The sequence below is a fragment of the Coffea arabica genome, chromosome 3e (assembly GCF_036785885.1).
Source record: "Coffea arabica cultivar ET-39 chromosome 3e, Coffea Arabica ET-39 HiFi, whole genome shotgun sequence".
NCBI lineage: Eukaryota > Viridiplantae > Streptophyta > Magnoliopsida > Gentianales > Rubiaceae > Coffea > Coffea arabica.
The window spans coordinates 5,701,555-5,726,364 of NC_092315.1; the positions used below are offsets into that span (position 1 = coordinate 5,701,555).

The 24,810-nt window shown below is 36.8% G+C and overlaps 3 protein-coding genes and 1 non-coding gene across 6 annotated transcripts; 2 read left to right on the forward strand and 2 right to left on the reverse strand.

Annotated features, from left to right (window-relative positions):
- The first annotated feature begins 282 nt into the window (after positions 1-282).
- Positions 283-15,207, forward strand: LOC113736393 (DNA mismatch repair protein MSH1, mitochondrial-like). Its single transcript, XM_027263335.2, has 22 exons — positions 283-656; positions 1,488-1,614; positions 1,740-1,837; positions 2,633-2,708; positions 2,840-2,959; positions 3,608-3,655; positions 4,259-4,323; positions 4,982-5,067; positions 5,165-5,329; positions 5,678-5,787; positions 5,877-5,982; positions 6,062-6,137; positions 6,791-6,849; positions 8,056-8,123; positions 9,098-9,271; positions 9,537-9,743; positions 10,426-10,682; positions 10,786-10,929; positions 12,077-12,134; positions 12,923-13,222; positions 13,548-14,279; positions 14,705-15,207. The coding sequence occupies exons 1-22, from the start codon at positions 520-522 to the stop codon at positions 14,933-14,935; spliced, it is 3,444 nt and encodes a 1,147-aa protein (XP_027119136.2). The 5' UTR covers positions 283-519; the 3' UTR covers positions 14,936-15,207.
- A 571-nt stretch (positions 15,208-15,778) lies between these two features.
- TRNAS-AGA (transfer RNA serine (anticodon AGA)) lies at positions 15,779-15,860 on the reverse strand. Its single transcript has one exon. It is a non-coding gene; the product is annotated as a tRNA-Ser (tRNA).
- Positions 15,861-15,910: 50 nt separating this feature from the next.
- On the forward strand, positions 15,911-21,399 carry LOC113736232 (glutamyl-tRNA(Gln) amidotransferase subunit B, chloroplastic/mitochondrial). 2 transcript variants are annotated; one of them, XM_027263110.2, is made up of 9 exons: positions 15,911-16,026; positions 16,192-16,873; positions 17,176-17,385; positions 17,865-18,005; positions 18,096-18,299; positions 18,639-18,836; positions 19,440-19,508; positions 20,920-21,036; positions 21,129-21,399. In XM_027263110.2, the coding sequence occupies exons 2-9, from the start codon at positions 16,244-16,246 to the stop codon at positions 21,207-21,209; spliced, it is 1,650 nt and encodes a 549-aa protein (XP_027118911.1). In that variant the 5' UTR covers positions 15,911-16,026; positions 16,192-16,243; the 3' UTR covers positions 21,210-21,399. The 2 variants fall into 2 exon arrangements, with proteins under 2 accessions (XP_027118911.1, XP_071940672.1); XM_072084571.1 differs by having other exon boundaries at positions 15,991-16,107.
- Positions 21,400-22,213: 814 nt separating this feature from the next.
- On the reverse strand, positions 22,214-24,573 carry LOC113736353 (uncharacterized membrane protein At1g75140-like). Of its 2 annotated transcripts, XM_072084570.1 has the most exons (2): positions 24,287-24,573; positions 22,214-24,122 (listed from the first exon to the last, which is right to left on the reverse strand). In XM_072084570.1, the coding sequence occupies exon 2, from the start codon at positions 24,102-24,104 to the stop codon at positions 22,347-22,349; it is 1,758 nt and encodes a 585-aa protein (XP_071940671.1). In that variant the 5' UTR covers positions 24,105-24,122; positions 24,287-24,573; the 3' UTR covers positions 22,214-22,346. The 2 variants fall into 2 exon arrangements, with proteins under 2 accessions (XP_071940671.1, XP_027119088.1); XM_027263287.2 differs by having other exon boundaries at positions 22,214-24,573.
- Positions 24,574-24,810: the final 237 nt, after the last annotated feature.

Genomic DNA, 24,810 nt, shown 5'->3' on the forward strand with positions numbered 1-24,810 from the left:
CATTTTGGATTTTTGGGTGTGTATTTATCGCAGACTTGTTTCGTTTACTTTTTAATTGGAAAAGGCGCCAGAATAGAATTCCCTAAAATGCCCCTTTTGTATTGCACGATTATGAACCTAATGGAAATTATACGGTGGCGCCGCTGCAAAGATCCTTGATTGGAACCGATATATAGGTTTAGGGATCCAATTGGCTAGAAATAATATATAGGGACTAAATTGACGGAAAAAAAAAGTTTAGGGACTAAATTGGCGATTTTCCCGGTTATATAATAGCTAATTTGAATTTGAGAGTATGGTTATACTGACCATGTCTTGTTCCTTGCATTGCATCGTCTTCCCAACTTCCCACGGGACATACCACACTCATTACTACAACCTGAGTACTTTTTTATGTTAGCGCACATACTTTTTCTGCTACTGCTGCGGCTGCTGTACCTTTCCTGCATTGTATCTCTGGCGGGAAAAGCCAAAAACCACTGAACCAGAAAAGTATTTTTCTCCTGAGCAACAGCAAGAATGCACTATTGGGTAATGGCCAGGAACGTCGTCGTTTCACTTCCTCGATGGCGCTCTGTTTCTCTCCTCCTCTCTCCTTCACTTGGCCACCTTTACCACCATCGGCGCAGCTTCTTCACTTCGTCTTCTCCCTCTCTGTAATATCTCTGTCTTCCTCTCTTTTTAGACTATTTAGTAGATATAAATATGTTTGTTGATGGGCTTTTGCTAGAAAGTTTGAATTTTTGGTTTCCGGTTGGTTTGGGAATGTGGTAAAGTTTCAATCTTTACTGTGTAAGAATAGTTTTTGCTTTTTGCATTTCTGGTTTTGATTAGAATTTGCGAAATATTATCTGGGTTGGTTCTGATTTTGGTACATATTTTGCTTGTGTGCGCGTTTTCTTGGAAGAGTATTTCGGGGAGTGTGTGATGCTGTGTTTGTGATTCAGTGAGTAGTGTGTGTATGTGTGACTGTTTTTCATTGAGTCTGTGCGCGTGTGGCTGTGTGTTGCTGAGTGTGTGTGCCCTTGTGGTTGTATGTTTCTGAGTGTGTGTGACTGTGTGTTTGTTAGTATGTGATTTGGTGTGGCCGTGTATTTCTAACTCTGTGTGTGTGTGTTGGGAGAGGCAGGGAGCGAGGGAGGCAGAGAGGGGGAGAGAATCTCTGGGAATCTAATTTCTGTTGGCAAGAATATTATTGATTTACATTTTGTATAATTGTGATTGAGTGTGTGAAATTCAAATTTTGTAATGTTTTCAAGTCTTGGAAACTGCAAAGTTCCATACTTTGCACCTTCTTTAAGTCCTTTTGAGGTCTACTTTTTAAATCGTCTTGGTAGAAACTGTATGTACCATGTGTCTGCCAAGCAACAAAGAGTCCACTGGTTAATTGCTTTATTATTCACATTTTTTATGACTTTAAAGATGCAGTTTTATGATCTAATTGATGGAGTATGAACAAATTTACGTATTTACTTCATTTACAACAGCATCCGGACATCAGAGCAGAGATGTCTTAAGGAGCGGAAATTTTTTACAAAAGCATGCAGAAAGGTCAAGCAATTGAGTAATATTCTCGACGAAAAAGATTTGAATCACGTCCTGTGGTGGAGGGAGGTAAGCTATAGAAATGACTTTGTTGGTATAGTTATATACATAACGCATGCGTGTGTATTATGTGATATCTGTCACAAAAAAAAAGCTTTGCATCATCGTTTGTTGTTGTTGCTGCTGTCTTTCAGAAAATGCAGATGTTCACAAAGCCTTCGACCATCTCACTTGTCAAGAGGCTTGCATATGATAATTTGCTGGGTGTGGATAGCAACTTGAAAAATGGGAGGTTAGTCCTTTTTTCTCTTTAGGTTACTGGTGGACTTTTTGTCTTCTATCTCCATTCTTGGCCTTCATTTTCTATTTCTTAGACCGTTATGCCTCCCTGTCTTTTGCATTAAAAGGAATTTATCTTTGTTAATAAATTTGAACCTTTTTCTTTTGCATTATTGGAAATGTAATTTAGGAATTGAGGATCTTTATGTCTTTTGTAGCCACTAACTTTAAGATTAAGAGTTGAAGGGTAATATTTAGCGTGGTTGTCTTTTGTATCTGTGTTTCCTGATTCTTGTAACAAAATTTTGTTCCTTGCAGTGGACGATATTACATCGAAGGGAGTCATTACAATAGGCCTTTCAATACAATAGGTTTAGGAGTCTTAACCTGTAATTTAATGCATCTACGTTAAATCTGATGGTGAACAGCAGGGACAAGATGGCCTTATGCCAGCAATGTGGACCATCAGTTATTGTACGCAAATTATAACAAAATTGTTTCCTTGCATTGGATCACGTGTTGTTCTTTTCCAACACCCATTGTGTTAAGAGGATGATTTTCTATGGATGGGCAAACGAAATTCAGTTCATGCTGTTCAAATATTCCTTTTTTGATTTTTTGATGGAGATATGTAAAAGCCCATTCTCTAGAGGCCATGTTTTTCCTAGCTAACTTCTTTTCTGAAACTTAGTTTTGATAATGGACGTTGTTTTCTCTCTTATCTTATGTGTGCTCTCTATGCTTGTATGGAAATTACCGAGCTGGTCATTGACTTAAGTATTCACTTTCTGCTGTTGTTCTTTTGTAGTCTGAAGGAAGGCAACCTTAATTGGGAAATGCTGCAGTTCAAGTCAAAATTTCCACGCGAAGTTTTACTTTGCAGAGTGTGTTCTTCAATTTTATTCATCTTGCACCTGATATTCTAATACTTGTTTTTTTTGAAACAACTTATTCAGGTTTAGTATATTATTTGAACAAGTGAAATTGAGGAAATGACCAATATAGTGTTTTATAGGTTGGAGATTTTTATGAAGCCATTGGAATTGATGCTTGTATCCTTGTGGAATATGCTGGTCTGAATCCTTTTGGTGGTTTGCGTTCAGATAGTATTCCAAGAGCAGGTTGTCCAGTTGTGGTAAGGATTTTCTTTCCTGTGTAAATTTATTGCTTTTTTAAGGTTTTAATTTCTCACTTTCTCATGGTTGTAGAGATCTCTAGGATATTTAGTCGAAAGCTTATAATTTTCCTTGGCCAGTTATTTATTTTTTTCCCATGCTGGGATCGATAAAATGTTCCTTTCTTCATTTAAGTGAACACTGAGAATTAGCATAAATGTTTATTTTGTAGATCTGTTTCTTAGAAAGAGATTACTGTCTAGACTTCTTACTCATGGAAGGTGTGAAGACTATCGGCCAAGCATGGTTTTAAAATGCTTCTTGTATGTTCTCAGCGTACTAGTGCTTACGGTTATGGGTTGCATTGGTGTTAGGTATTCATTGCCCTTGCTTCACTTTATCTGCAAGTTTACTGGATGACACACAAAGAAAACATGATTTCGTTCAGGTGTCAATCTCAAGTATTCTCACTGGCTATAAATTATAGCAAGTAGTGCTGTTAAGATAGTGGAGGAAGGCTTCATTGCTGTTTTCATGTTTACATCTCTTTGAACTTATATTTTTTTTGCTTTTTCAAGTATTGCATGATTTTGCTTTCTGAAAATCTTTACCTTCAAAATACATGATGTTGATCATTTTGTGTTGTTTTCACTGTGCTTTTTTGGCAGAATTTGAGACAGACTTTGGATGACCTGACACGTCATGGCTTTTCTGTTGTGAGTACCATAATACAAAACATGCTACCTCAGATTCTCTATTTCTGTGTATAGTTTGGAAACTGATCTGTGGGGCATTGAAGCCAAAACACTTAAACCTGAAATTCTTTTCTATAAAACTATCTATTCTCAGATTAAAGTGATGATTACCTGTTCAGCATTCTAGAAGGCAGTAATAGTCGCAGAAATTTCTTGTGTTCTCTCTTAATTTTTATGAAGAATAGAAAGTTTATGTTCATCTTATAAGAAAGTTTTTCTGCTGAAACACTACTCATAAATTGCATATAAGTGATGTACTGTTATTGCTTCAGATGTTGTTTGAGGACAAAACAAGATTTTTATCTGCTACCTCAGTTCTATTAAACTTTTACCGTGAGAATACTTTGTTTTCCTTTTTTGTCTTCCAAATAATGGCCTGAATATGGTAGATTCCCATTTTCTTTTATGGAAGCTGAACAAATTCACCTTTATTCTGCTGCTCATTTGCTAAGCTACCACCCCATCAGTCTTCCAAGCAATATATAATTTTCCCAGGGTTTTGCCTGATGATATTGTGTTGGATGAATGATGCTGGCTATTTTCTGAAGTACTTGTATTTTGCAGTGCATAGTGGAGGAAGTTCAGGGCCCAACACATGCTCGTGGACGTAAAAGTCGTTTCATTTCAGGGTAATTATGTGCTACTGACTTGGTTAAATTTGGATTGCTCTCTAAATTGGTTGTTTTGGTTGTATATATTGTATTTCTGAACCCTTCTTGAGAATTTGTTTGGTTATCTGCTTATTTTCATTTATTCGTGAAATTTTTATTGTTTTCTTGATCATTGGTTGTTTTGTTTCCCTAACTCGTTCAAGATGATGAGCTTTCATTTGCTGCCTACCTGTTTAGAGTTATAGATAATTACACTCAACTATCTATCATGACGTCAGTTGTTGTACCTTTTAGTAAGTTTGTTGGGATAATTGGGTAGAATGTAGTTGAGAAGACTACAATCTGTTTTCTAAGTTTATGTTCTCCTAAGTGACCTGATAAAGCAAGTGAAGTTTATTTAGTCAGAAGTAGAAAGTGTACATATGATTCAATGAAATTAGAAGGAAAGAAAACAGAAAACCTGATCAGGTTGTCATCACAGTTCAATTTTGGCCTCTTTCTTGAAGCTTGATACTGTATGCTGGAAAATTCTGCCTTTAGTATAGTCTCAGCAGTGAAATTAAGATTTATAGGTAGATTTTTACTGTTCTCCTATATCATGATGTTGGAGTAGATGTAGTTGGTTCATTCTATTTTTTATTTTTTTGCAAATGACCATGCTTTCATGCATTTTCAGTCATGCGCATCCAGGCAGTCCCTATGTCTTTGGACTGATTGAAGATGATCGCGATGTTGATTTTCCAGAGCCAATGCCTGTAGTAGGTATGAGTATATCTAATCTTCTTAGCCAGACCGAGTTTCAGTTGCGCTTGTTCTTGATGATAAAGTTGAATTTTTCTTATTTTGTTCCATCTTCTAGGAATTTCCCGGTCAGCAAAGGGTTATTGTATTATTTCGGTGTTGGAAACTATGAAGACTTTTTCTGTAGAAGATGGTCTTACTGAAGAAGCCATAGTTACTAAGCTCCGCACTTGTCAGTGCCATCATTTGTTTCTGCATTCGTCGTTGAAACACAATTCATCAGGTTTTCAAGGCTATCCTCCCTTTCCTGATTCCTTGTGGACCATTTCTTTGGGACTGATTGTACAATCTGTTAACGTCTAGATGACCATGTCTTCAAGATAACTGACGTGATTTTGTCTCTCATAATTTAGTGAACAAGAAAAGGTAAGAATATTGATTTTGTCTCTGATAATGAAGCAAACAAGAAAAAGCAGGAATAAGGAAAGGACAGACCTCCTTTCATGCTTGATGTTTCTTTCATTATCATTTTTCTGATGGTCACTACCAGTGGATAAATCATTAAATTGCCATTTTTGTTGATACCATTTGATTGCGGTTGGATCTCACTGGAATTGAGTCTACTTTGCAGGAACTTGTCGCTGGGGAGAGTTTGGTGAAGGTGGCCTCTTGTGGGGAGAATGCAATGCTCGACATTTTGAGTGGTTTGATGGTAATCCACTTGATGAACTCCTGGTTAAGGTGCAGTCGATTGTCCTGTAGTTCCAATAAAGCCTACCTTTTGTATGTCCATGTTTAAAATTTAAATGTTTCAAATTGCATGATTTCAGGTGAAGGAGCTTTATGGTCTTGATGATGTAGTCACATTTAGAAATGTAACTGTTGCTTCAGAAAATAGGCCGCGTCCATTGTATCTGGGAACAGCCACACAGATAGGTGTGTAAGTTGTATAAGTCCTTTTTTGCAGACAATTGAGTTTTAAACTGCAACTTTTCTTCATTGTTTGTTCTTTTAGGTGCAATACAAACTGAAGGAATTCCTTCTTTGCTAAAGGTGTTGCTTCCACCAAATTGTGTGGGTCTTCCTCTCCTGTAAGTCAGAGATTTTTCTGTTGTTGATTCTTGCTTCCATAGACAGCTCTATAATCATTTTGATGAAACACATCTCAGAGCAGCATCCATAACATTGCATTCACACATAGAAAATGTTGTCAACTCTGTACTTTGTTCCCTCCTATGTTTAGAAGCTCCTGTAATTTTTTCTCCGACGATAAATAATTTGATTTTGAAGTTTCATTATTCCTTTTCCTTCTAACCTAATTCTCATAGTCTTAAAAAAAAGAAAAAAAACCTAATTCTCATAGTCATGTCCTACTCTGAGAAGGGAAGCCTTTCTTGAGATGCACATGGAGGTTTTGTGAAGAAAAAAAAATAATGGGTTGGGGTAGGCGCTATTATAATTGGTCCAAAAACTTTGAACGCGTAACCACTGAGGAAAATGACAGATTTGCCACCGGAGGAGAATTGAAAGAAATTGACAATCCTGCTGGATTCCTGTTCTTTTTTCTCTCTTTATGGTCACTGTAGCTTCCCCTTTTTAATGCTAATAGTCCAAAATTTTAGCCTTTCCTTTGCTGTGGTTTTGTTGTTCTTTTGGATAATGGTTTAATTTCCTTCATTAGCTTGCATGTTTGTCATTGTATCGGCTAGTATTTTGCTTAGTTTGTGGCTTGTTCTTCACTTAGGTACATGAAAGGTCTTCTCTTGAATCCTCCTCCCTATGAGATTGCGTTGACCATTCAGGGTGAGCACGTCAACCTTCTATTAGTTAATTTGTTAATGACAGTAGTGTGATCCTAAATCTCTTTGCCATGCTGCTCTCTCTCTCTCAACTTTTTTTGGGTTTTTTTTTTTTTGGGGAGGGGGGTTCGCAAAATTGCAACTTCATTCTACATATTCTTTTTCAGGATTATATTGGTTGACTAGTTATGTGCAATGTGATTTTCTTGATGATTACTGGAGCATCTATAAAACTTCTTGAGCTGTCTTGCTAGCAATATCTCAAGTCATATTCTTGTTGTCCTTTGCTTTGTTGCCTAAAGGGGGTACCTTTTCACTAAAGTCTATTACTTCAATGAATTATAGTATCTCAATCTCAAACATCTTACTTCTCTAAGTATCTTTCTGCTTTTCTTTTACTTCGTTTCCTCTTCCAGTCTTTGTTTTAAGAGTTTATGGGTGAACCAAGGTAGAGTTGGTGATGTTTTTAGGAAACTGATGTACAGTCCGAAACTTTTTATTCAGGTTTGCATATCTTAGTTATGACACTTTGTCAAATAATTGACAAAAAGAACACAACTCTACGAAGCCTACACTTCTTTTAATTTGAGTTTCATCTTTCACCATCTTTCACCATCTTTCAGATCTAGATCTATTTACATGTCCGATTGTTCAGAATGCTTTTTTGGGCCTTTTTTTTTTCTTTTGGATGTAATCTTGTGTTTTTCTTTTCTATTCTATCTTTTTGTTTCTTCAACTTTTAAAGCATATTGTAGTGGTGCTGAATGTTACATTTGTTGGGCCTTGGCCTGGAAGCCTTGGAAGGTGGTAGCTCGGGCAGTTGGGGTTTTGATGGCTGAAGCTTGGGGATGAGATTGAAGCTCATAAAGGGGAGAGACTAAGCGGGTCTTGAAGTTCTTGGTGTTTGGGTTGGAGTTGGTGGAGGTTGAGTTGCTTCTTTTCCATATCAACTGTGATTTCTACGTCCATCCATGTTAGACTACTGAGTTGGATGTCAGTCTGTCTAGCATTAGGCATATTTTTAAATTCATGGTGAGATACAAGATTAGTGTGCTATATTTGTAGTTGAAAAGTTTGGAGGCTTTGGTTGTCTAGTTTATCAATGTTTACCAAATTTAACTCATTTGGATATATGTATGTTCCTGTGCCCATGGACTTGTGTTGAATGTGTATTTTCTTGTATCTACTAATACTGTTTTTACTTTTGCAGAAATATGCAAGCTCATGAGCAATGTGGCATGCTCAATCCCAGACTTCACTTGTTTTCCTTCAGCAAAGGTTTTAGGCCTTTACCTATGTGGTTATTTGTTGTAACTGAATGCATTGGAAGTTGTTTGACTTCATGGTTTCTGGTTGCTTCTGCTGGCTTCTAGGATGGAGGTTGTTTTGACTTGACCTGGGTGATTTTATGAAGACATTTGTCTCTTTGCTGGATTTGAAGACAATTAACCTCACTGATGATATTATATATTGATTGTGATAAAAAAAATTCCAAATTGGGCTGTCATCTTGACTAAGTTTCTTTTTAGCTGAAGGAAGTATTTTATTGGAATACATGTTTTCATGTTTAAAAGGTATTGGTGGCATATGACCTGATTGGTGTCTTAGCCGCTGGAATAGTTTACATGGATATTCCTTCTGCAAAACATTTCAGGTTGGTTACGTATAGGAAACAGGAACCCTCCTTAGTTGAAAAATCTTTTACCTGGGAATAATAGTTACCTGAATGGAGAGATAAGTCTCAAAATGTAAAAATAGATGAAAATGGTGGAGATGCATATGAATGTCATTTCAAACGAAAATGATAATTATTTATGAAAAATCTTTATTCACTTGAATGTGCTTGTTCATCTCAATGGTAATGGCATTGATTCAGGTGGTCAAATGTGGAACTCAACCCAAACTATTTCAGCAATTTGCTCAAATTACTGTCTCAAAACTTGAATTCTTATGCTCTATCGACCTCTTGGAACTTTTCCTTATCTAAATGAATGAGTTGGTTTTGCGTGATATTATGTTTTTCTTCTCTATGCGCATATCACAAATCTATTTCCAATGGTGTTTTAGAGATACATATTTCTAGAAAGCTCATATGGTTAGTGCCTTTCTTTCATTGAGTATTTGACTGGTCATCAGGTATTAATACATGATTTGGTGTTAGGTCAAAGGTTCACTTTTCAATTTTGGTATCCTTGTATAGTTGCAAATATTTTTGGTTTCTTGCAATTGAACCTCTATTTTTTTGTTTGCAGCTTGTGAAATTACTCGAACTGAGGGAGGCTAATCATATTGAGTTCTGCAAAATCAAAAGCATGCTTGATCAAATACTTCAAATACATAGAAATTCGGAGCTGAAAGAAGTTCTGAAATTATTGATGGATCCGACATGGGTAGCAACTGGACTGAAAATTGATTTTGAAACATTAGTAAGTAGCACTTATATACTGGTTTGGGAAGTTCAGCCTTATTCGTGCATTGTGCATTCCGGGTATGCAGACATATCATTCCATATGTTGACTTTCATTGGGTTATAGATTTGCATAGATAGTATTGTGGCTGAACTGCCAAAAGTTTATACTGTTTGTTGCCATTCATTTAGAATTTGTGATCTTTCTTATGGTTACTTTGCATCTTCTAAATTCTTCATATTCTCCATGTTCCTAGTGTAAGTTGTCTTGTTCCCTCTTGTAGGTCAGTGAATGTGAATTGGTTTCTAGAAGAATTTGTGAAGTCATCTCCTTAGATGGTGAAACTGATCAAAAGATCAGCTTTTACCGGAATATTCCAAATGATTTTTTTGAAGATATGGAGTCTTCATGGAAAGGTCGTGTCAAGAGAATTCATTTGGAGGAAGCATTTATTGAAGTGGAAAATGCTGCTGAGGCCTTATCTTTGGCTGTAAGTTGTATGATACACATTTCTTGTGATTGTACCTTACATATACTATCTGGCATGATACTCTTGTATAAGCTCAAAATATTTAGTGTTAGGTTTTCACTAAACAATTGATTTTTTTTTTGGGGGGAGGGGGGGAATATTTAAGAGGTTCTTTTGATAGTAACATGTATTGTAGACTGGGGATAGTTTGTTGCTATCTGACATGAGACATTGGCATGCCATATGTAGCATATTATGGTTCTAATATGGGTTAAGAACTAAAAATCAGTGGTCTTCCTACAAACTGAACACTAGGAGGAAAGAAATACTCGAGAGAGCGGAGGGCTAAAGATGATTTATGAAGCCTGTATTTGTGTGGAGGAAAAACTGTTTAAAAGATAATTTTTAAGAAATGAGGCGAAGAAAAAGGATAAGATGCTTCTTGCATGTGTTTGTCTGAATAGAGAATGCCAAAAGATGTCAAGTGTGTGGTAGGCGTAATAGGTTGCATCAGTAACTAAATTTTCTCAGAAAATTCTACAAATTTTGCAGAACATTAGATATAGGGAACTTATTTTCCTACAAACCATCAAGTAACCACGTTCATTTTAGTTTTTAATCAAATACAAACATTCAATCTCATTTAATACATGCCAGAGACTCAGAAAGCATGCACAAATATTTGAAATTGTTGTCCAACCAGGTTGCAGAAGCCTTTGATCCCATCCTTTCAAGAATAAAAGCTACAACGGCTCCACTTGGCGGACCAAAGGGAGAGATATTGTATGCTCGAGAGCATGAATCTATCTGGTTTAAGGGGAAACGTTTTGTACCAACAGTTTGGGCAGGTACCCCTGGGGAAGAACAAATTAAACAGCTTAAACCTGCTCTTGACTCGAAAGGTAAAAAGGTTGGAGAAGAATGGTTCACCACTATGAAGGTGGAGGAGGCATTGGTCAGGTGATTTTTTTTCTTTTTTTCCCCACACGATAGTTTAGATGGTTAATCTTTCTTGGTTAATGTCTTTCATCTCTGGCTGGAAGTTTTTTGCTTTGTACTTCAGGTACCATGATGCAGGAGCAAAGGCAAAGGCAAAGGTCTTAGACTTGTTGAGGGGGCTTTCTTCAGAGCTTCAAACGAAGATCAATATCCTTGTTTTTGCTTCCATGTTGCTCGTGATTTCAAAGGCATTATTTTCTCATGTTAGGTTGGAAATTAAAACTTGGGCAATTTATGAAACATAAATGTTTTTCCTTCATTGTCACATGTCATGGAAGCCCTTTCTTTACTCATGATATTTAACAATGAGATTTAAGCTTGCATTGGTTACTTTATATAGAATCTAGCCCATGCACAAAATGATAAATTTTTTAGAATTGACTGCAGACTGGAAGTATGAAGTTTTCTAGGACATGTTGACTGATTTGAAATCACTAGTGCATTATTCCACAGAATATTTTGCATTTTCTTTGGAAAAGAGAGAAACTATGGAGCTTTTGCAAGAAAATTGTGATACAGGTTGTGTTTCGTGGTCTGATTTTACAACCACACTCTTGCTATTGATGATCAAGTGTTACCTTTACATTGAAGTTTTAGGAAGTTAAGCAAAAGCACTACTCATAGCACTTATACTTCTCTTGGTCTTTTCAAACTCCCGGTGAGAAGGTTTTGAGTTTTCAGAAATTAATTTTGCATCTGAGATTTTGTCTCGTAGTAGTATTTATTCGACATTGGACATAGAATCAAATTTTATCATAATTGTTTGGGATAATTGCGTTCCTGTGTTTAGTTAGTCTTTGACAATTTGCTTTTGCCTGTGACCCATGTATCTGTTAGGTGAAATATGTAAATCTATCGTTGTGCATTCTATTTGGATAGAAGCATGCGTACACAACTACACATAAGAAAATGTACACAAATGTGAAAATAGGAGAGGGAAGTGATTTTCCCTTATGTGTTACACAGTTTTCATGGCTTTGGTTTTGGTCCTGTTATTCCTAGTAACTGTATCCTTAGTCACTTAGCAGCTTTAGACGCGTGGAACTTTATCTGGGCATTGAATCTTAATCATAATTCATATACCAAAATCTGATTTCGAAAATTACAAAGTACATTTCTCAATAATTTATTATTCATATGGGTACATTTCTCAATAATGTATTATTCATATGGACTTAGTGGACCTATGTAAAATGCTGCTAACCACCTATTTAGTTTCTTTTTACTTCTATTTGTGTTAATTGATGTGTCTGGTGCATTCATTGTGGATATGACTGGATTGCAAGTTTACTCCCTTTTCTACTTAGTTAAATCTGCATTCAAGTTCTTAACATACATTTTTTTTCTTCTCTCAGTGAGGGGCGAAGAAGGAAATGGGTCTTTCCTACTCTCTCAAAATCTTGGGGGACAGAGGTAGATTAAAACATCATATTTGTTAGTTTAGTTTTCACTTGTGCCTGCATAGATGTCTATTTAAGTATGAAATATGTTGATCAATGCATTCGGTTTCATTTTATTGTAATTGACAGATCCATCAAAAGGATCTTCTTGCTGCTTTTCTTTACTGTCTGAGAGATGCTTAGATTCTGGGGAAAAGCCTCAGAAATTGGGTTCAAAAACGTAATTGGTGTTGCCCCCAAAATTGTCTGATTTTCAATTCATCTCGCTGGAACTTTTCTCTAATTTGTGGTACTTTTGAACAGATCAATTTATGCTGTTTATGATTTGGTGGTTATGACTAGTTTGTCATTTTAGATTCTCCATCTGGAATGTTGAGGAATCCTTTTCTATATTTGGTTGAATACGTGTATGGATGTGTATCCCACATTCTCCCAGGGAAGGAGGCACACCTTATCTATTTACCATTTGAGCGTTATGAACTCTATTTTGGTGAGATATGAGATAATGACACCTGCTCGACTTCTGTTTTACTTGGTTATCCCTTCTTGTTTCAGAATTTGAGCCATTAGAAGCATTGTGAAAAATATTTTCCTATTGTCTCCTTGGAAACTTATTTTTTATTTCAACTAGAAAATTCGCCTTTCTGAATTTACTTGTTAAAGGACTTATTTTACTTAAGAGGAAATGATTTAATTTTATAATATGATTTAATATTACACTGGCGAGTGTAATTATCTTGTCATATTATTTGCATTTTTTCGTAATTCTAACTGGAATCTACTTTATGCACTTCAATGCAGGATGGAGAGCCATCAGAGGGAAATCATCGGATGAAGATAACTGGTCTATCGCCATATTGGTTTGATGCTGCAGGAGGAAGGGCTGTTGATAATACGGTTGATATGCAATCATTGTTCCTTTTGACAGGGCCAAATGGTGGTGGTAAATCAAGTTTATTGCGCTCAATTTGTGCTGCTGCATTGCTTGGAATATGTGGTTTCATGGTACCTGCAGAATCAGCTGTTATTCCCCATTTTGACTCCGTCACTCTTCACATGAAATCTTATGATAGCCCTGCTGATGGAAAGAGTTCGTTTCAGGTACATTATAGTTTCTATCTTCAATACCATCATTGGTGATTTTTTTTCTTTTTTTTTTGGATTAATTAAAGAATGTTTAGCTTATAGCCTTTTACTTGATAAAACATGTGCATATTTCTCTGATATGTGACTGCTGACTATTATGGAAATAGACACAGCAGGGGTGGATAGTCCTTTTATGTTTTAGATGGGTTCAGGGGCACAGCAAGCAATTGCTTTTTTATGGAGCCAATTAAATGCTATTTTATATGCCTGCTTATAACATACACTGAATGAGATAATTGGTCTACTAATAATATTGTTTCATTTTCCATTGATGTATCAGATTGAAATGTCTGAAATTCGTTCTATTGTTTCTGGAGCTACTTCAAAAAGTCTGGTCCTCATAGATGAAATATGTCGAGGTACGGAAACTGCAAAAGGAACGTGTATTGCTGGTAGTGTTGTGGAAACACTTGATGCAATTGGTTGTCTGGGTGTTGTATCCACCCACTTGCATGGAATCTTTGATTTACCATTGAACACAAAGAATATTGCATTCAAAGCAATGGGATCAGAGTCTGTTGATGGTCAAACGATCCCAACATGGAAATTGACTGATGGAATCTGCAAAGAGAGCCTTGCATTTGAAACAACTCAAAGAGAGGGAATTCCTGAATCAATGATAAGAAGAGCTAAAGAGTTGTACTTTTCTGCATATGCAAAGGATACAAGTGTAAAAGGTTATACGCCCAGCATAAATATAGTTGCTTCTGAGACAAAGGACAATCACTTTGGTAAAGCTGCTGATCAGCAACTTTATGTTGGAAAAAGAGACATTCCTTCAAAAACCGAGTCGTGGAATCCAATGGAAATCTTGTGGAAAGATGTAGAAAATGCTGTATCGACTATCTGTTCAAAAAATGGGGTTGAGCTATACAAAAAGAAAAATGCATTTGAGCTTCCTTTCCTGAACTGTGTTCTGATTGGTGCAAAGGAGCAGCCACCCCCATCCACGATAGGTGCCTCAAGTGTCTATATAATGTTTAGACCAGACAAGAAACTCTATGTTGGACAGGTAGTGATCTAAATTCTTCCTGATTGCAACCCCTGGAATCCATCTCCTCTTCCTGCGGTCAAGTCTTGCAAGTCATTAGATTCTATGCTAGCCCCCCCACCCCCCCTCCCTTTTTCCAAAGTAGATCAATTAATTTTATCGAACTAGTTGCCTAACAATAGAGTTGCATCTCATTGCTGAATTTGAATTTGAATTTCCAAGAGCGAATCCTTTTGGGATGTTAATGAGTTGCACATATTACCTTCAAGGTGTTGAGTCACGATTGATCCTGTGGCAAATGAAAACACTTCCTTTACATGAACAGGGCCCTATTCGTGATGCAATTGGTTATTTAGTTGTTTTCAGGTTAACGAGTCTTGAATCTTTTCTGATATTTGATTCTGGACAAGCTCTAACTTCTCTTTCTGCTCTACCATTATGTACAGACTGATGATCTTGAGGGCCGAATCCGTGCTCACCGCTTGAAGGAGGGAATGCAGGATGCTTCATTCTTGTACTTTTTAGTCGCGGGAAAGAGCATTGCTTGCCAACTTGAAACCCTCCTCATTAATCAGCTCCCAGATCGAGGATTTCCACTCACTAATGTTGCTGATGGAAAGCATAGAAACTTTGGCACTTCTCCTCATTCGTTGGAAAGTGTTGCCGTGCTAAGATGAATCTAGATTCCCTAACATCGTAGAGCAAGCCAGTGTACAGGAAGAATGTATATTCATTGTAATCCAAAACTAGAGAACTTGGTAATCTGAGATGATTGCTTAAGGTGGCTGCAGCAATTTTGAGTCTGTGGGAGTTGCATGATGCTTTTTTGCTGTCCATATGCAGGATGCTTTTTTAATGCCGAATGAATTATGCAAAGGTGGATTGCATTACTTCACCACATTTTTGTATGCAGTTCCTCACTCCCCTTTCCATTGGGGCTTGTTCAAAAGTGAGCTTATCATTCGTGTTATTCGGACATTCTGCTACGATTGTCTGCTAATGCAACTCATGTATTTGAAAGTCCAGCTAATAATTTCAATGCAATTAATCAAATGAGTAACCCTATCTTGTAAAAAGTGAAGGATTATACGTCAACTGTTTATAGGATTATCGTAATAGTCGAATCACGGTCATGATTTTCTGTTTAGATCCTTTGATGCAAAATAAAATCTGTTAGATCTGGATATAAATCGGGATGTTGATATGTAACTATTCATAAGTTTTTTGACATAAATTAGGATATTGATACGTAACAGTTCATAAGTTTTTTGACGTATAATTTTTAAGTAGAATAATTGATAAGTTATGTAATGTAAATAATATCTAAAAAGTGATGGAATATAAGGAGAAAATGAAATATAATTTTAGTTTAGGAAGCAAGGCACAAAATATGGGATAATGTTCAATTTCAACAGTTTATTTACAACCTAAAGTAAAGGGAAAAAGAAAAGAACAAGAACATGAAAATTTTGGTAAAAGAGAGACTGAGAGATAGAGAAGAGTAAAAGGGAAAACTTAAACGTGGTCGGCAGGATTCGAACCTGCGCGGGCAGAGCCCACATGATTTCTAGTCATGCCCGATAACCACTCCGGCACGACCACGGGACGTGCTATGATGCGGTCAGATTAAACAATTTAGAGAAAAAAATTGAACCCCGGAACGAAAATGGGAGGAGATACGAATTCCCTCTTTTATCTGTCCAGTGCCACCACTGGCTGCAGACTGTTTAGTCCTCAATCTTTCTGATATGGGGCTTATTTAATTCTAGTAAGAAAACATATATATTCACAACTTTCTAGTAAATTTTTGCCTTTTCATCTCTTTAATAGCTCAAGTTATAAACTTTAGGTCTTTTTCATCCTTTTCTTGATAATATTTTCGGCAAAGTTCCAATCTTTTTTGCTCATAGGCATTCTACTTACTGCTATGCAGGTATAATTTTGGCGTTGCTTGAATTTCAGAGTGGATTGAATTAGTTTGTACCATGGCTTTAACATTTTTCAGAGGGATAAAAACCTGCCCCTTAGTCCACTATCCATCAGCATATTTTGCAAGGAAAAATGGGTTTTTTTACTGCACTATGGGAAGCACGCAAACCCAATTTGCTACACAAGAAAAGCAGCAATCTGGTGATTCAAAAGTTGTACCAAAAACCTACAGAAAATCACCTGATAAGTTGTTGAAAGACTATGAGGCAATCATAGGGATAGAGACTCATGTGCAGCTTAACACTTCAACTAAGGCATTTTGTGGCTGCCCTTATAGTTATGGGGCTCAACCCAATACTAGCATTTGCCCTGTTTGTATGGGGCTGCCTGGGGCATTGCCAGTTTTGAACTCCAAGGTTGTAGAATATGCAGTGAAATTAGGCCTTGCCCTTAACTGTAAACTGTCTATGGATTCGAAATTTGATAGGAAACAGTATTTTTATCCTGACCTGCCAAAAGGGTACCAGATATCTCAGTTTGATGTTCCAATTGCAAGTGGTGGTTATGTTGATGTTGATCTTCCTGTTGAGTTTGGTGGTGGGCACAGAAAGTTTGGGATTACCAGGGTTCATATGGAAGAGGATGCGGGGAAGTTGCTTCATACTGGCACTGGGAATTATTCTCAGGCAATTATTTGATCATATCTGTTGGACTGATTCGGTATTGGAGACTATAACACCGTCAAACCATCTATTAAATTGGTTTGATGAGCCATTTACTACTGAGATAGTTTTAGCTTTGTGTCTGTTATTAATCTTGTTGCATTGCATATTTGCATTTGTTTGACTGAGCTTGTCATTTTGCTTCTAGTGTATTAGGGTGTAGGTGGTAGTTTGCATGTTACAAATTTTAACACTGGCATTGAATGAGAATCGTGCTTCTTTTATGAAAGCTTGCTTGTAACAAGGATTTGTGTTTTCTAGTGCAGGTGGATTTGAATAGGGCTGGGGTGCCATTGCTTGAGATTGTTTCAGAACCTGATATGAGAACTGGTATTGAAGCCGCAGAATATGCTGCAGAATTGCAGAGGTTAGTTAGATACTTGGGAGTTAGTAATGGTAATATGCAAGAAGGATCACTGCGTTGTGACGTCAATATCTCAATCCGTCCAATTGGGCAGCAAGAATTTGGTACAAAGGTAAACAGGTGCTAATCTTTTGTCATTTTATTAAATAATTATAAGAGATAAGACATAGGCCCATTTCTCACCTCATCCCTTGTGAACTTTCTTGCTAGTATTCACTTTGACTATTTTCTCCAAGACCAGAGCAGTTCAGGTATAGCAATATACCTAAAGTGGAGATCTTATCAAACGAGTATTGGATAGTGTCAAATGGAGTTTTGCCCCTTTTTTATAACTCTTAGCAAATTGCCTCAAGAAGTTTCATCTCTAAATGCTTGTTCTCCAAATGTTTGTCTTACGATTGATCATTCTTCTCCACGAGGGAAGATGCTTCGAGTAGATTTCAGTCCAGTCAATGTATAAGATTCCTGTTAACTTCTTGTCTATATACTGTGAAGCTGCTCCAAGTAAGCGAATAGGGTGTAATGCTTTATGCTTTGGTTCAAAGAACTGATTGGTTCTGGCACCTCACCTGTCTACACCTACATCAACAGGTTGAGATAAAAAATCTGAACTCATTCTCATCAGTTAGTAGAGCCATCGATTTTGAGATTTCAAGACAAGTGCAACTTCACAGTCAAGGTCAGGCTGATCAAATTGTCCAGGAAACTCGTCTTTGGGAAGAAGGCGCTCAGGTTATGTATTTAATTATTGCAAAACTAGTTCTATGGAGGTCTTGTTGTCCACTGATATGTTCTAACTTTTTTTTTTTTGACTACCTCTAGAAAACCATTACAATGAGAAAAAAGGAAGGACTTTCCGACTATCGTTACTTTCCAGAGCCTGATCTTCCCGGAGTTACCCTTACTGAGGAATATCTTGATGGTATTCGGAGTTCTTTACCTGAGCTTCCAGAAATAAAACGTCGGAGGTATGAGAATATGGGTCTCAGCATGCAGGATGTTCTGTTCCTGGCCAATGACATTAATGTAAGTTCTGCTCGTCGTTTTTTTATATATTATTTGTTGGTCGTTTAGCTACCTGGAAATCTAACTATACATCCTTTTATGGAAGTTGAGGCATCTTCTTTTCTTCTTCGTCTTCGTTCCCTTCTCAAATCTAAATTCAGAGCTAAGCTTACTTTGATATGTACTGAGCAATCAAGATGTAGATTTCATCCACAGTTCCTTGTATGGAAGAATGAAAATGAAGCTAAATTCATGTTCATGATTAATCATTAATGCTACCCTTGGTATACCCTCCTTCAACAATATCACAAGTTTGGATTATCTGAGCCTGTTTTTTGTTTTGTAAATTGCTTTTTCAAGGTTGCAGAATTTTTTGATGCAACAATAGCAAGTGCGGCTGATATTAAGTTGGCCGCAAATTGGATAATGGGCGACATAGCTGCATACATGAAAAATGAAAAGTTGTCCATCAGTGAGATCAAACTTACTCCTCTGGAGTTGGGTGAGCTTATTGCTTCAATTAAAGGTGGAACTATCAGCGGAAAGATTGGCAAAGAGGTAAAATTATTCATAATTGGCATTAGTTGGACATATCTTCCTATGTATTGGTTGTGGCTATCTGTTGGGATGTGTTAGTTATATATCTATAAGTAGGAGTTCTTGAACCTAAAACCTCCTACTTACAATCTCTCCCCCCCTTACCACCCAACCCAACACACCCCCCCCCCCCCCCCCCCCCCCAAAAAAAAAAGAAAGAAAATTTTTCTTCTTTAAATGATATCTAAATTGGAACATTCAGCCCTTTTGTCTTTTCTAACCATTAAATAGCAAAAGTTCTGATAGAGTTTTAAAACTTCATTTAGCTTATTGGAGTGGTTTCATATGTTCTTCAGCGGCCTACTTCTTCTCCCTTTCTCCTGTTGCTCTTCCCCTTTATAAGTAGCTATCTTAGGACCCATGATTGATGCACTTACCGAGGCCTGCATATGACCAACAATCTAATTCAGCCATGCATTAAGAAATAGCCTAAAGCAATGCTGGAAAAGCCACACCTCAATGTTGGGTGGGAAGATTTGCATGTCATACTGACTCAACCTTCTTCTTTTTATTTTTGTCATCAGATTCAGCTATTTCAATTAAGTTTCTATCATAAAATTGCAGATATTATTTGAACTAATGGCCAAGGGCGGGACAGTGCAAGGATTAATAAAAGAAAAGGATTTGGTTCAGGCAAGTCAGTTTACATTACTTTTTATGCTTCACTATAGTTGACTTCCTCAGCACAGAGTAAGAGCTTCCATTTTCATGCTCTGTAACACTGGAGTCAAAGCACTGTTCCGTTTCATACACTTGCCTCTTAGAGATTTGATTCTCTAATTTTTTGAGATTATTGCATGTTGTGTGACTATAGGTAGTATTATAATAAAACATAGTGATTTTTTCATGTTTCTGGACATAACTACAGACATCTTTGTTATTGTTTATGCTCTTTCACATCTAAGTTAGTACATTCATCATACCTGCTTGGGAATGGATTGGGAAAATCCCCACTCCCAGGCGAGTTGTGGAAAGTGTTTGGATGTCCAAGCGAAAAACAATTACTATGAGGTTTGGATTTGGAATGGATGGATGTATAGCCCCTCTCTTTCAATAAATAAGCTGAATAAGGAACTTCAGCAATCCAAACAAGGCACAATAACAAACTAGCAAAAAACAGAGTGACGTACTAGTTGGCATGGCATGATCAGAGGTCCATCTCGTGTCATACTATAATTGGACTGCGAAAGTACCACCAAATTATGACACAACATAAAACAGGCAATTGTGGCATTCTGACAGACGTGTAGGTAAAGCTTATATGGGAAATTCGGTAAATTTTCCCTACCTAAACAAAATGTTTGACAAGACAAGGAATATAAGAGAACCAAAATGTGATTGTGGCTAAATGAAGATTGATTAAGCATTCACATTTGGAATTAAGTTAAAGGGGACCAACCAGAGTTTTCGACAATTAGGAACATTTAGTTGCTTGAGAGCCTGGTCACTTTTTCAGCACTAGACCATTTATTTCTTCTGTATCAACATACCCAGAAATAGGACATAGCACTTTCCATCAAATCTGCAAACAAATTGACATCCTAAATTAACAAAGATAACAAAGAAAATAATTTAAGATATTACATGAGTGAACCTTAAATTTCAGTACAGTGACCCAGAGCCCCTAAATTTCGTTCATGTCTTGGTGCCTTTTCCGTAACTTGTTTTAGTGACTTCATTGTATTCCTCAAAAGGTCAGCTGTAGTATTCTGGCACAAAGTTCCAGGTAGAGTGCACTTTTTCATGTTTAATCGAGTTGAGCTTAAAAATATTTGATCCAAACTTCCTAGAATCAGCACGTTAGTTGGAGTGAAAATGCTGCAGATATGAGCTGTGAGTACGACTGTATTTAAACCAGATTGTAGATGTGCAGTGAGATAGCAAAAATGGGTATAGAAGATGTAGTATTTTGGTGTAGAAGGATGGGTTTGAGAGCCTAGAATTGATTAGTACTTGGGTATACAAGATGCTTTGATGAGCCTGCCTTAGTCTTTAAGATTGCTATACCAACTTGATGTTCTATTCACCTTGTTTCATAAGCCAGATTGTAGACCGCAGTGAGATAGAAAAAATGGTGGATAAAGTCCTCGCTGATAATCCAGAGCAGCTGAAACAGTACCGTGGTGGCAAAACCAAGCTACAGGGCTATTTTGCGGGCCAGGTATTCCTGCAGAATGTAGTTGTTTCTTTTATTTTAATGATTTTATGTACTTGTGCAGTGCTTTTTTTTTACATCACCATCCAAATGGTCAGGTAATGAAAGCATCAAAGGGCAAGGCAAATCCAAAACTTTTGAACCAGATACTTTTAGAAAAGTTGAATACCGAAACTTGATGCTCTCTATCAGATGGTTTCTCACGGCCAATGCAGCTACAAACATATCAGATGATTTCTTGTGGAGCATGTATATTATTGAGGTTGCCTTTGAATATCCCCCGAGGCTGCCTCTCCCAAAAGGCAAATCCATCGCACTACGGTGCACCTGATAAAATTATTCTAATAGAAAATCATATTTTTGTTGTTATTTTTTGCCATTTGATTTATGGAGAATTTTTTCTTTTTTTTTTTTTTTTAATTTTAACATTTTAGTTATTCAAATAGAAGTTTCCTAGATATAAATGTGACGTGTTTTTGATAAATTTAAAAGATCTTTCTGTTTTATTTAATTTACTACAACACTGCTGTGTTGAACAGTTTTTTTTTTTAAGATATATATATTTCTTTATTTCTATTTTCGATAGTTGTTGATATTGTAAGTACTTATTCTCATATTATTATTCCATTTGAAAGTTTTTAAATTTATATTGATGACTTAATATATATGTTAATTTGCTGCTTTTTTTTTAATATTTCACAAGAATATCTATTTGTGTAAATATTAATATTTTATTGACATAGCGAAAAATGTATACAAGCAGATGTTCGAATTAGTGCATCAAACGTCCATCTACTATATATCTGAACGACTTTCTAATAATAGAAACTTTCTTCACATTACCATTAAAAAAAAAAAAAAAAAAAAAAAAGGGTCCACCAACATATGAAGATTTTCTCCACCAACTTTGCCTATTTCACATCTCCTATCTACTAGAATATTGATCAACTCATTTTCCCAATAGTTTTATCTTTTTCTCACTTATTTAACATGTTTAGTGCCTAACTTAGTATTTTTATTCTTATCTAATTATAGGGTAATACTTAAAAAAGAGAGTAGTTTGGGACTGTTGGGAATGAGTGTACAAAATTATGAAGTGGCAAAAAAAAAAAGAAAAGAAAAGCAGTCCTTGCAAATATTCAGCTCCCCTGTGACATGCACGAAACAAGATGCAATGCAGTCATTCAAGCGGAAAATCAAGCTACATTCATTCTTTGATTCAACGTTTTTGGACACAGCAGCCAACAGTTATTCCTTTTTCATCATAAATTAATGATACAACGATTGCCAGTGCAGAATGCAGTTGATTTTGCAGCTTAATTGTTTTCATCCACAGCTTGACTGTTTACAAATAAGCTCTCTCTTCTTTTAGGAAAGCCTGTGCTTTCTGGATTTGATCCTCTATATTTCAGTTCTTGGTTTGTTCTAAAATTTGGTTCAACAGCAGAAGATATGGAATTCGGATCTGTTCCACCACCACGCCTGTAAGAATTAACTGATCCTCCAGGATATTGGGAAGGAGAGGCATATCTTCTTGATGTGTCTCGTATACCATTACCCCTCGAATCAACCATATCAGCATTCCTCGAAGAATCAGTGAATGATCTATCGCCTGAGCCAGATCCCAATGGAGCTCCGGTTGTCACTGACGTGGAACTGAAAGGATCATCTGGCCCCCAAGAGGTAAGAGATTCCTTCTTGTGGGCAAAGAAATGCCATGCTCCAAAAAGGAAAAGAATAAAAAACAGAACAGGACTCGTCCATTGCATCGTATTGAACTCGCTTCTGAAAACTGGAAGGTTGGAATGATACATCGCCACATAGCCGCTTCCAAGACTGAGAACAACTAGTCTTTCATTGTTACTTGCTACTACTGGTCTCACAAACCCTTTTTTGTCATCTATTTTTCTTTGCTGTTGGTTCAGAAATGATGCTACAATCCCATCAAAGCTTGCAGAGAACAGAAGTTTTGGTCCGCCAGCCCTAACATAATGCTGGGAAGACACATTATACACATAGATCTTCTCCGCATCACCAATAAGCAAGTACCCTTTGATTGCTTGAAATGTTAGAGGCTCTCCCATATCAAACTTCCTCTTGGATCTAACCCTACATTTGAAGTTCATTATGTCACCGAGCAACAGTACATGTATCAGATCACCTTCTGAAGTAAAACCGTATGCTTTTGACCTCTCTGTGGCATCAAAAACATAGCGTCTCACCACAGAAACGTTCAAACCTTCACAGAAAGATTCTCTAATCTTCATGGTCCTTAAATCTAATGACCCAGCACCAGTTTCTGTCAAAAAGAGAAGTCTCTGCTTCAAGAATGCCAGTGGCCTGCTTGATGGTGAAGCCAAGCCATAAACTGTCCCATTATCCCTGAACACCCTGATCTTGCCCCTCAAATCTGTAGACAAAATATACCTCTTCCGCCCAACATGATGCACTTCCAAGATAGTGACTGGTGAAACGCTATCACCAGCTTGAGGAACGTCAAACTTCACAATACCATCCATCCGAAGTGAGTTCCATTCATCCCCAGTTGAATCTTCCCAAACCCGATGCATCAAAATGGCACCATCCTCGTGCCCTGTGACAACTATGCTCTCATTCTTATAAACCGACATGTAGGATACCATAGCAGTAGTAGGCGATCTGGACAACGTGTCAAACTGACATAAAACATCTCCATTTCTTGCTAAAGCATACACTCTACCCGAATCATCTCCAACCAGAACATACTTACTGAACCCCTCAAAATCCCGGTATGGCAACACATTAATACAAGTGGGATTTGATCCAACTTTCACAGCTGACACAAATTGAAATTTCTCAGACCAAAAAGGACTAAACTTCGTAACCGACACCACCCCTACACTATCTCCATTTTTAACACTACTGTCTAACTTTCCATCTAGAATCTTCTCAACACTCCCATCTCCATCAACCTCACCATATTCTTGCACAGTATCTTGCTTTCTATCAATGGGATATTTAACTTTTGAGCAATCTGATAACTTTGATTCTAATCTAGATAACAGTTCAGTGAAACTTTTCACTAGCTCTTCCATCTTTTCCAGTTGAATTTCCTGCCGTTTCAGTACATCTAAAGCATCACTAACCTCAGGTTTATGTTCAATAACATGCTCATTTTCAGTATCAGTTACAATTTCTGCTGAATTTGATTTCGCAAGAACCCGCATAATACAACATAAGTAAAGTAATAAAAGCAAATGAAGTGTAAAAAACTTGCCTTTTTGAGAGGTTGCCATTGAATAAGAAGCAAGATTTTTAGCTCAAAGCTCTTTTATCATTGCCTGAAGTTTCAGGAGTTTATGCAGATCCTATTGGTTGCTTTATTTTTCGTGGACGTGAAAGATATTTCAGAGCAAGATTGTACTCGTTTCTTTATGGGATTTGGACCTTTTTCCCTTCTCTTTTTTCGGGATTTTAGGAAAGATTTTGGGAGTGGATTTAGGTCAAAAGATCGATTTTTAGATGGTCTTAGGACGTGGTATCGGGAAGACAACGAAGTGAGCAGAAAAGACGGCAGCCTGTAAGAAAAGAGGAAATGAAACAAACAATAATTAGCCATTGATGCCCAAAACTTTTTTGAGTATTTGATTTTGACCCTTGGGATGTTTTCGACAACTATAGATGCTCTAATTTTAGTCCGCGGCTTTAATTTCTTTATTTCTTCAAACAGGTCATATGAATTTAGTTCTAGACTCAATTTGCTTTTAAAGTTAAACTTGTCAAATTGAAGTTAAAGTGTTC